Source organism: Vespa mandarinia, chromosome 2 (genome assembly GCF_050613455.1).
Source record: "Vespa mandarinia isolate Hongniang chromosome 2, ASM5061345v1, whole genome shotgun sequence".
Classification (NCBI taxonomy): Eukaryota; Metazoa; Arthropoda; class Insecta; order Hymenoptera; family Vespidae; genus Vespa; species Vespa mandarinia.
In genome coordinates this window covers 15,783,792-15,794,377 of record NC_140811.1, presented here as the reverse complement: position 1 = coordinate 15,794,377, position 10,586 = coordinate 15,783,792, and the positions used below count along the sequence as shown (strand labels likewise).

General features: G+C 37.5%; 1 protein-coding gene across 4 annotated transcripts; it reads left to right on the top strand.

Moving 5' to 3' along the window:
- The first annotated feature begins 4,889 nt into the window (after positions 1 to 4,889).
- Positions 4,890 to 10,034, top strand: Kr (krueppel). Of its 4 annotated transcripts, XM_035865453.2 has the most exons (4): positions 4,890 to 5,137; positions 5,351 to 5,491; positions 8,191 to 8,902; positions 9,080 to 10,034. In XM_035865453.2, exons 2-4 carry the CDS (start codon positions 5,452 to 5,454, stop codon positions 9,798 to 9,800), a joined length of 1,473 nt encoding a protein of 490 aa, XP_035721346.1. In that variant the 5' UTR covers positions 4,890 to 5,137; positions 5,351 to 5,451; the 3' UTR covers positions 9,801 to 10,034. The 4 variants fall into 4 exon arrangements, with proteins under 4 accessions (XP_035721346.1, XP_035721337.1, XP_085520884.1 ...); XM_035865444.2 differs by having other exon boundaries at positions 4,890 to 5,491; XM_085664758.1 differs by lacking the exons at positions 4,890 to 5,137; positions 5,351 to 5,491 and adding an exon at positions 6,357 to 6,495.
- The last annotated feature ends 552 nt before the right edge of the window (positions 10,035 to 10,586 follow it).

Below are 10,586 nucleotides of genomic sequence, written 5' to 3'. Positions count from 1 at the left end.
CAACGGCACAACTCGTGTACGACGTTAATGTGATAAATAAATATATATATATATATATATGTACGTGCGATAAGAGTAATCTTTTTAAACGTTTCCTATTATAAAGTTAGTTACCCCGACTCAACTTGAACTCTACTTTCGCATGAGACATTGGATTAACGAGATTATCGGCAGCTGTCTTATTTATTTCTCGTTCCAACAAACAAGAAGATATTTTCGGAAAACGTCGAAAGACTTCGGATTTGTTCTTCTTCGCGACGAGTCGCTCGTGTTGCCTGAGATTAGATTGCGAAGGAGTCAACCTAAGACTCCCTTACTCATGTTTTGACCTGTGGTAGAAATAGATGATTCTTCGAGGATATTCTAGTCAATTATTTTCAGTTTCGGTTTTAATTTATATTATATCTCGTTTAAAAATATTTTCTATAAATAATACATTAACGCTTTAAGAAAGACAATGTAAAGAAAATATATGATGTGTCTTTCAAGGTATCTAAAAACGAGCATATTTTTCAAAGAACAAGAGAGCATTGCATCATCATTGGCAAAAGGACTTCTTTTCTTATTGTCAGTATTTTCTTACCTGATAATTTAAGTAATAAATTTATAAAAATACAAAGTACATACCTTCAGTTTAAACCATGGTTTCAAAGAATCTTCAACGTTCGAGTACCGAAAGTTTTGTGATAAAGTAATGACTGTGTTACCTTTCAAAGTCACCTTGAAACTTCGTAAAACTAGAGCGATCCTAGCTTTAATTGCCAATATACACTTTCTGTAAGCTTTATCTTTGTACTTTCTTTTCCTCTAACATTTCTTCGTATAGAACCTTCACCAAATGTCCCCGATGTTACGAAATTCAAAGACTTAGGTCTTACACTTCATTGAGAGTTTAAAACCGATCATATAGACTATAACCTGTCAAACCCGTGGTCCCATTTTACTTCCAGTGAAATATTAGTCTCCATTGTTAGAATATTTTAGAGCGCATTTTTAAGGTCTACTTACTATTATTTTTTTTGAAGGTCCAATTTTTACGAGTCCAGGACAAGTTTTAAACTCTCGAAAAAAATTCGAAAAAAGAAAGTTTACTATAATGTAATAAAAAAATCATTAAAACTCGTATATTTCGAATTTATATGAATTTATAGAAAAAAAGAAAGAAAAAAAGAAAAAAGAAAAAAAAAAGAAGAAGACAAAAGAAATATATTTTTTCTACTCTAACGTAAATGAACATTCCTTCATATTTACATATATTATTACAAATCTGATAGATTATACTATACAGGTATAATGAAAGATTTAAACACCTTTGTACGTCATACAATACCTAAACAGCAGGTAAAAGCTAGCGTCTCTGCATGCGATAACCAAAGGTTAAGTACATATTATAAAAATTGCAGGTACAGACGTACTCTTTCTAGGATTTAAAAGGTTTTACAGATCCTTAGTGGTTAAAAACAATTCATTATTTAGCCGGTTCTTCTTCAACAAACATCCATCAGATGAAAAGTTAAGTAGATCCATTAAAATTACTCGATGATAGCAAATAATGATATGCCATCAATCATAGGAACAATTCAGAATGTAAATTAAAAGTGACAAATATTGTTTGAAGTCAAATAAATTGTAAATTAAATGAATTTAAAATTGTAGCTCAGTGGCACAAGCCCTTTTATCAACGATTCTAAAAATTGTATATTTTAAGCCGTTCCGATTATTGTACAATTTCCAAACGTTAAAAAAACGAAAAAAAAGAAACAAAAAAAAAAAAAAGAGAGAGAGGAAAAAAGAAAAGATATCCTTAACAATGATCATGAAAGAGCTTCAAGATCATCTCGATCGATCGACAAAAATGTAATGATCCTACAATGATGCTACAACTGCAACAATGCATTCGAATTTTCTAGATCACGCATCAAAATCTCTTTTTATTTCTATACAAAACGATTTAACTTACGATCAGTTAAATACAGTGTAACCTAGAATACCTCTAAATATATAGTGAATAAAAACATTATTAAAAAAATATGTATAAAAAGCTCGGTAAAATCGAAGAGATACCTTCAAGATCTCATTTTTCGATTTGGACCTTCTGAATACCCCCGGCTATCTCTGTTTTTTTCCATTCCCTCTCTTACTCTCTCTCTTTCTCTCTCTCTCTCTTTCTCTCTCTCTCTCTCTCTCTCTCTCTCTCTTTCTTTCTCTCGCCCTATCTGCTCACCAATCTACTCATCTCTATCCGTGGAGCGACGACAGGCGGCTGACAGGACGCGGAGCGTGTGTTCGAATTCACTGTTTTCCTCTCTCTCTTTCTCTCTCTTTCTATCTCTTTCTCTTTCTTTTTCTCTCTATCTCTCTCTTCATTGAACGCGCACACATACTCATATCTCTCTCTTTCTCCCTTTCTCTCTCTCTCTCTCTCTCTCTCTCTCTCTCTCTCTCTCTCTGTATCTCTATCGCTCTTTCTCCCTGTCGTTGTCTCTCTCGCTCTCTCTTTCTTTCTCTTTCTTTCTTTCTTTCTCTCACTAGGTCTACGCGTGCGTAAGCGCGAACTCCTCGCCGTGCGCCCCAAATTGCGCGCGCGTGTGCGTGTCGATCGGAAGCCGAGGCGAAAGGCATTCTTTTGCTTCCATTTTTTTCCTTCTCTCTCTCTCTCTCTCTCTCTCACACACTCTAATTTTTTTCTTTTTCTTTTTTTTTTTTTTTACATAGCAACGCACACGTAGTGGTAGGAGAAAAAGTTTTTTGGCCGAAGGCACGCGTTGCGCACGCTCGACTTCGAGCAGGTGAGGAAAAGAGAGAGAGAGAGAGAGAAAATAAAGGTATGTTTACACGCGTGCACATACGAGTGTCCCGCACGTACTTTTTAACCCCGGAAAAAATCCTACCGACGGTTTACTGTCGCGTAGGGAAAGGTAAAAAAAAAAAAGAACGGGACTCGCGAGCCTTTGAGAATCGACTCAAAAAAACAGTGAATGCTTTGTGAAAGAGAAAAGAGAATTATTGTACTAACGCGTTATCATCGTAGGAAGTTGCGAGCTGCCGTCACCACCGACATCATCCACCACCATCGCATCCGCTGGGGAAAACGTTTGAGTTTCCGGAATGATATTCGTACGATAGTCATTATTATTAAGGCTTTCTATTTAATATTTTTTTTTTTTTTTTTTTTTTTTTATGAACTATCGAACAACTTTTGCAGGTGCAAAAGTTCGAAGCTTCTTTGGTAATTCTTTCTTTCGACATTGTATCCGATCACTTTTAACACTTGTATCACACAATTGTGTATTATTCATTTTGCGACACACGAATAATTACGAAGTCTCATAGGAAGATCTATTTTATTTTTTTTCAATTCGAAGCGAACAAAAATGTATACGTACGTATATCTGTGTCGCTTGATAAAAAGCATCGTAACAATGTATCAAACAAGTTTCTCTCTAAGGAAAGTACAATCGATTGATACGTGCAAGTATCGGACGTTACTTATATGTTTTACTTGACGTTGTATCATCCACCTTTGTAATAAATCGCAAAAATTCTTTGAAATTTTATAAATGCGAAATGTCGATCGTTTCTAATATATCGACTATAAACATTAAATTCAAGTAAAATATGTACTCGATATCGAGTACATTGATAAATAGTAATAGTTAGTCTTTATGCATTTATTCTTTATTCTGTATATGTCATCGAGCGAAGTTATCGACGTTTATAAAAACTCTTCGTTCACGATATCTATACATTCGACGACTGTAAATTAATTATATTACTAAACTATACAAAAGTCTACTTAACTAAAAATAAGACGTAGAACTTCGTTAGCGTTTATTATCTTAACAATTGGATATCTCCTATTGTTAATTCATTCTAAATGCATACGTTATAATTCAAATTAGATGTAACATATGCGTTACATAGTTTCATTGACGCAACAATCGCAATTAAAAAGATCGTATAACGTATGTGACGACCATATAGAATGTATTTACGAGTTACTTTACGCAATCGAAAAAAATAATGTGAAACGTTTCCTTTCCTTGGGGTTTGGCATCCCTTAGATAGGGATAAGACGTTAGTCCGGTTGAGGGTTACTATGAAACAAGTATAGTGTCTATTTCCTTACGTATATATGTACGTACACACATACACATATATATATATAGATATACATACACGTTCTATCTTTCTCTTCCTTTTGCAGGTTTCCTCGATCACCAAGGTGTCTTTTTCTGTTTGGTCGGTGTTAGAAAGAGGAAGAAACAGCCCCTTAGTGTATCTGCGACTCTTCTTTCCAACCCCCACCCCCCTCCCAATCCCAAAAGATCACGGTCGCAGGTTCAGCTCTCCCTTCGCCTTTAGCATCGCCTAGTCACTTTCTCTCTCGCTCGAGCCGTTCTCTTTTCCCTCCGTAGCGATAGATACCACCATCCCTCTATACTTCACTCCCTCCCTCTCTTTCTCTCTCTCTCTCTCTCTCTCTCTCTTTGTCTCTATCTTTTTCTATCTCGAAGAACTCTACTATACGCATCCAACTCGCTCAAAAGCACGCTCCAGCCCTCGATGAGTCGCGCGCGCGTCGACTCGCGCAGCCGGATCACTCGTTCCGGAGAGGGTAGAGAGAAGACGCGTGGGAAAGTGGGGGTAGCCAAAAGTGGTACTGGTGGGAGACCAATCGAGTTGGTGGGGATGTTTGACTACAGCGAGCGCAACTCGACTGTCACTTAGTATTGGGTTAGGTCAGCCCGTGGTAACGTCGACGTTCGTAGTTATTACCTTCCAATTGAACGTTCGCTCGCTTGTTGTTTATAATAGAAAAGTAATAACGACTCGCCTCGGCTGTTTCAGTTGTTTATTTTTTTTTTTATTTTTCGTTTACTCGTTTTAAGTTTCATCAATCGTATATGTACTTTCTCAATGGATGCGTAAAAGGGAAAAGACGAAACACTAAAAGAAAAAGAAAAAAAAAAAAAGAAAAAAAAAACGGAGACAGAAGGGATTCTCTCTCTGATTCGCGTAGTTCCTCTTCTCAAGATATACGAAGAAGATTTAATTATACTTCTAATCATATCTATTGGAATAAGGAAAAACCCACGAGGATTGCAAGTACAAGACAACGACTGTGGTTTCCCGCGTACGATTTTTCTTGTTTTTTTTTTTTCTTTTTTTTTTTCTTCTTTCTATAACTGTTCATAAGTTCATAAGTTTGATAAGGAAAAGAGAGATCGTCAAGAGAAAAAACAGATCGAAATATCTGTCGCGATATTTCTTCATTTCGTTCTTTTCCTCCGTCTAGAAACTTTCTATCTTTCTCAATTGATCTCTTTCTCTCTTTTCGTTGGTGCAGTGCCACATAATCTATTTTCGATCTTCTTCGTCGCAAGTGATAACATTGTGCGGGGGAGTGGATGGAGTGTCTAAGTGAAACCACGTATCACGGATCGTAGAATGGCACTGTCTTATCTACAGGAGGCACAGGTTAATGCAGGTAGGTTACTAAGACTCGACAAAATCAACTCTATCCTTCCATCTCTTTTTCTCCGGATATCACGCGTTACGATCGAATTGCGTGGAATTGTACGACTATAAACAAAAGGTCGTTACGTACATACGTGCTAAACATGATAAGCACGTAGTAAATTTCTTGGAAAAATAAAATGACAACGACGAATATACAGGGAATAGGATTTCGTGCTGTGTATGAAAAAGAAAAAAGAAAATAATAAAATAAAATAATATAAAATAAAGAGTTTCGCTTGATGTAAAAATGGAGATACATCGTTACGATTTGAGTAAACATTGGGGAGAAAAAAAATAAAAGGAGCAAAGAGAGGTCAAAATTATACACATTTAGATACGTATATATATATATATATATGTATATATATACATATATATATATATATGTACACACATGCTTGTAAACAAAGCACGAAGAAGACAAAAGATGGTTGGCACGCATTTCAAGCTTCGTCGTAGTAAGAGATCCGAGAATCGATTATTTTTGTCTTACCGAAGTCGTTAAAGAAACAAAAGTTATCCGCAGCCAAGGCACATTTTGATAAGATTTTCGGACGCGTTGAAGGGTACTCAATGTGACTCTTTTGTTTATTTTCCTCGAAAGCAAATCCTACTACGGACATATATTCATTTCAATCTTCTTCAATGGTTATGTCGTCGCATTGTATCGTTGTCGAGTATGCACACGAAATAGGATAAGGAAGTATTCGGCCTGGGGGAGGGAGGGAGGAGGAGGAGGAGAAGAAGGTGGTGGATAAGGAAAGAGGGAAGAGAGGAAGATTTCCGAGTTTCTAACGACCCCACCGGTCGTGGCACTGGCAAGGCGCCAAAGTCTAAAAGCGCTCGCGGCGACACGACGGTGTTATGACACATTGTAAACATCGATAAGCCAGCGTGAAGTGAAATTACTTGACGGAGGGCAAACGAGAAATAAATGGGAGAGAAACGTGAAACGAGTTTCGCGCTCGTAACGTATGTATTTCCAAAAATAATCTTTGTAATTGTCAAGGAGATTGCGCGCGAGTCGCAATTTCCATCCAAAAATCTTTCTCATCCGTCGTACGTGCGTTCGTTCGTTCGTTCATTCGTTCATTCGTTCTTTTCTATTCTCTGCATAAGTAGAAGATACACTTCTCTCGTAACATTTCTAAACGCGTTTTTAACGACTTCGTACGATATCTCAATCGTATTATTTTCTTTTATCTAAAAGGAAAAGTAACAAGCTTTGAATTTCTATTGTGAAAGAAAAGAGAGAGAGAGAGAGAGAGAGAGAGAGAGAGAGAGAGAGAGAAAGAGAGAAAGAGAGAAAAAGAGAAAAGTAAAAAAGGAGAAGAGGTGTAATACTTTGAAGAAGCTTGAAAAAAAAAAAATTCAAAGTGGAAATATCATCGGAGTTGTGACCAATTAGGGAAGGGATGCAGGCGGGGGCGGTACTCGTCGTCGTGTTGCCGGGAAACGGCGATTGTAGGCCGTAAGAATACTGGTAGACGTTAAGGGAGTTTTAGGGGTGGAGTGTTAGAAAGGGATAAAGAACGAAAGAGAAAAGAAGGAAAGGGAAACCTCTACGCACCCTTATTGATTCAACGGGGCTCATTACAACCCTCCCCTAAACGGTCCATTAATTAGCAAACGCCGACCGAGTGCGACCGTTTCGTGTCTTCTTTTTGCTTTTTTGCTTTTCTTTTTTTTCCCCCTTTTTTTCTTTCCCTTTTTCTTTTCTTTTCATTTTTTTTTTCTTTTTTTTTTTTTTTTTAATGTTTTGTTTTGTTTTTAATCAAATCAATCTCGTTGCGATTATAATTCGCCTTTACGACGAACAAATTTGAAAGACAATTTGTGATAGACATATAATACGAATGGTTTGAGATTTTTGTGAATTTACTCCCGTTAAATTTAGGATATTCGTAAGTTGCTTCGTTTGACGTCAATACCTAAAGTAATTTTTAAAGAATAGATTCTCAACGATTTTTCTCATGCAAATAACGAAATATATTCGATAATATTTGAAAGTTAATGATACCGATAATACCGATAATATTTAAATATCGTGAAATAACGTATAAGAGGTTGCATAAAATGTATTTATGAAAAGCATATGCGTGAATCAAGGACTTGATCGTCGGTTGCGAGGTAACGATTATCGAAATTATGTACATATTTTGTCCACCCTTTAAAAATAAAGTGAAACAAGACGACAAAAATTATTGGCCTTGAAAGAAAATTGGAGAAATTCTAGTTTGTATTATCGCGAGGAATGGTAGTCGATGCTTCGATACGCGCGATAAAAGTTAGACATACTCAAAGTCGTTGGCCTTCGTGAATAGTCGAAGAGATGGTACGCGTTCTACTGGCGTGGGTGGGTGTAGTCGAGTTTTATGAATGAACTCTGCGTCGCGTACGAGAGTGCGCGAATGAATGGAGGAGGAGAATTTGCTCGCGTGCACGAGATACGTATATGGGAGAAAGAGGAGAACTCTTTGTTGGATTAGATTAAGTGCAATGGATATATTTCGTTATTTGTTAAATAAAAAAAGAAATTATATTTATATAGAATTCGTGGTAAACAAGAAAGAAAAAAAAACACAAAAATATAAAAAAGAATCATAATCCCTATTTATCGTTTATAAACTTAATGATTTGAAAAGATCATTCGATCTTTGATCTTAGGACTTCTGGCTGGAGAACATCTCGACATGAAGCAAGAATCGGAGAAGCAACCTCTCTCACCGCCTTTGCACAATAACAATAACAACAATAACACTTCATCGGCGATGTTCTCTGGAATGGGTGCTGCAGCAGCAGGATTGTCGATGTTGACTCCTCAACAATTATTGGCCGCCAGCCGAACGGCAGCTCTAATGGCAGCCGGCATTCCTGTTTCACTACATGCTACTTTAGCGGCGAGTCCATCTCTTTATCAACATCATCAGACACTCTTTGGAGGGTGGGCGCCACCCGCAGCTTCTTCACCCCCTTCGCCACTTCATCACTCGCCTGGTTCAGTTTCGTCAGCTCTTGCCACGACAAAATCCTCTTCCCGCCGCCTTAGTTCCGGTAATACGAATAATAATAATAATAATAATAATAACAACGTCGTGAGCAGTAGCGCGGATAGAATCAGTAATAAAAAGAGCCAAGCGACGAAGAGAAAGTCAACGAAGGTGGCAAAGACGGAGAGCAACGTTCAAAATTCATTGGAGAGCGTGGCGCCACTTAGCCCACCTACGTCAATCAGTCCGGAGGCGGGAAAAGATGGCAGGGACAAGGTCTTCACCTGTGGCGTGTGTTCGAGATCTTTTGGTTACAAACACGTGTTACAAAATCACGAACGCACGCACACGGGTGAGAAGCCGTTTGAGTGTCCGGAATGTCATAAAAGGTGAGAAAAAGATAGAATACAGAAATTTAAAGGGGAAAAAAAAGAAAAAAAAAAGTAGTAAAATAAAATTAAAAAAAAAAAAAAAATAATAAATAAATAAATAAAAGAAAGAAAGACAAAACGAACGAAAAATAAACGGCATACATTTGAACATACATTTGAACCATTTAATTACAGATTTACTCGAGATCACCACCTGAAGACGCACATGAGATTGCATACCGGTGAGAAACCATATCATTGCAGCCATTGCGATCGACAGTTCGTCCAAGTAGCCAATCTCCGTCGTCACTTGCGTGTGCATACGGGTGAACGTCCGTACGCTTGCGAACTCTGTTCGGCCAAATTCAGCGATTCGAATCAACTCAAGGCACATTCTTTGATTCATAAAGGCGAAAAACCATTTGAGTGTGAACATTGTCAGATGCGTTTTCGAAGAAGGCATCATCTGATGCATCACAAGTGTGGTACTAGCAGTGTGATGCTTGGAGGACAGGGGTCGAGGTCACGAGTAGCATCACCGTCCGTAGCTAGCGATGATCTCGAAGACGATATCGATATCGATATAGACGTAGATATCGACATGGATGAAGTAGAATCAACGACAACGGTGACTACGACTACGATGGCTACAACGACGAATACAGCCACGACGACGACTATGACAACAACAACGACAACTATAACGACGTTGCCCCAAAGAAAGAGTTTGACCACGCCCATTGCTAAGAGGTCGACTCATCGACAACGTCAACAGCAGCTACAGAGTTCGGTAATCGATCCGGCTGTTTCATTACCGATCAATCTGTCTGGTATACCGATCGACTTACCGGAACAAACCGAACCGGAAGACCTTTCAATGTCTACAGGGATGCAAAGAGTAATCTGCATGTCTTGAAATAGCGAAAAATTGAATTGAATTGAGTCAAGTGATAAATTTAAAATTGAATATATGGAAAACAATATTCAATGTTTTTTGCCAGAGAGCACAAATTTAGGCATTTCAAGTGTATATAGTATGTCGTTATAATGCGTTCGCGTTCATGTTCCAAATATTTCTTTTATGTATATACAAGTAGATATCGCGTAATCCTAAATGAACATGATCTCATATGAATGTGATTTTTAACGGACTTCATACTTGTACGATACCCCAGGTTTCTTCTTCTTAGCTACTTCGCTCAATTATTTGATTGAATTATTGAGAAAAGGGCTGATTCTCTTTCTCTCTCTCTCTCTCTCTCTCTCTCTCACACTCTCTCTTTCAATCGAAAGACCGTGTAAGAATGTTGTATAGTTACGAAGCGTGTTCACAAGAAACAAATTCGTTAAGTCGCCTTCTTTCACGGCGTTATGATACACGTTTCTCCTTCATACCGATAGAAGAAAAAAGCAAGAGGTATATACACATAAGCTGTCGTTTATAAATTCATTTCTATATGAAATCTTGTCGTCGAGGGTCCCGAAGTATTTTCTATATATACTATGTGTATATATATATATATATGTGTGTGTGTGTATATATGTACGTGTGTGTAAACGTACATATATATGTATATGTATACTATATATATCTACAATGAACTCCGTGAAACTCAGGGTTGTATTTTACCTTTTGTCAGGTTACGAGGTCGAAACTCGCCGATCTCCGTCGCTATTCTACATATTCTTCTCTTTTTGTTCA

Excerpts from the sequence above, each read along its gene's own strand:
- Kr (XM_035865453.2), top strand. The coding sequence starts at position 5,452 with ATGGCACTGTCTTATCTACAGGAGGCACAGGTTAATGCAG. Across the intron at positions 5,492-8,190 it reads GGAGGCACAGGTTAATGCAG|GACTTCTGGCTGGAGAACAT; the intron begins GTAGGTTACTAA and ends CTTTGATCTTAG. Across the intron at positions 8,903-9,079 it reads TGTCCGGAATGTCATAAAAG|ATTTACTCGAGATCACCACC; the intron begins GTGAGAAAAAGA and ends ATTTAATTACAG.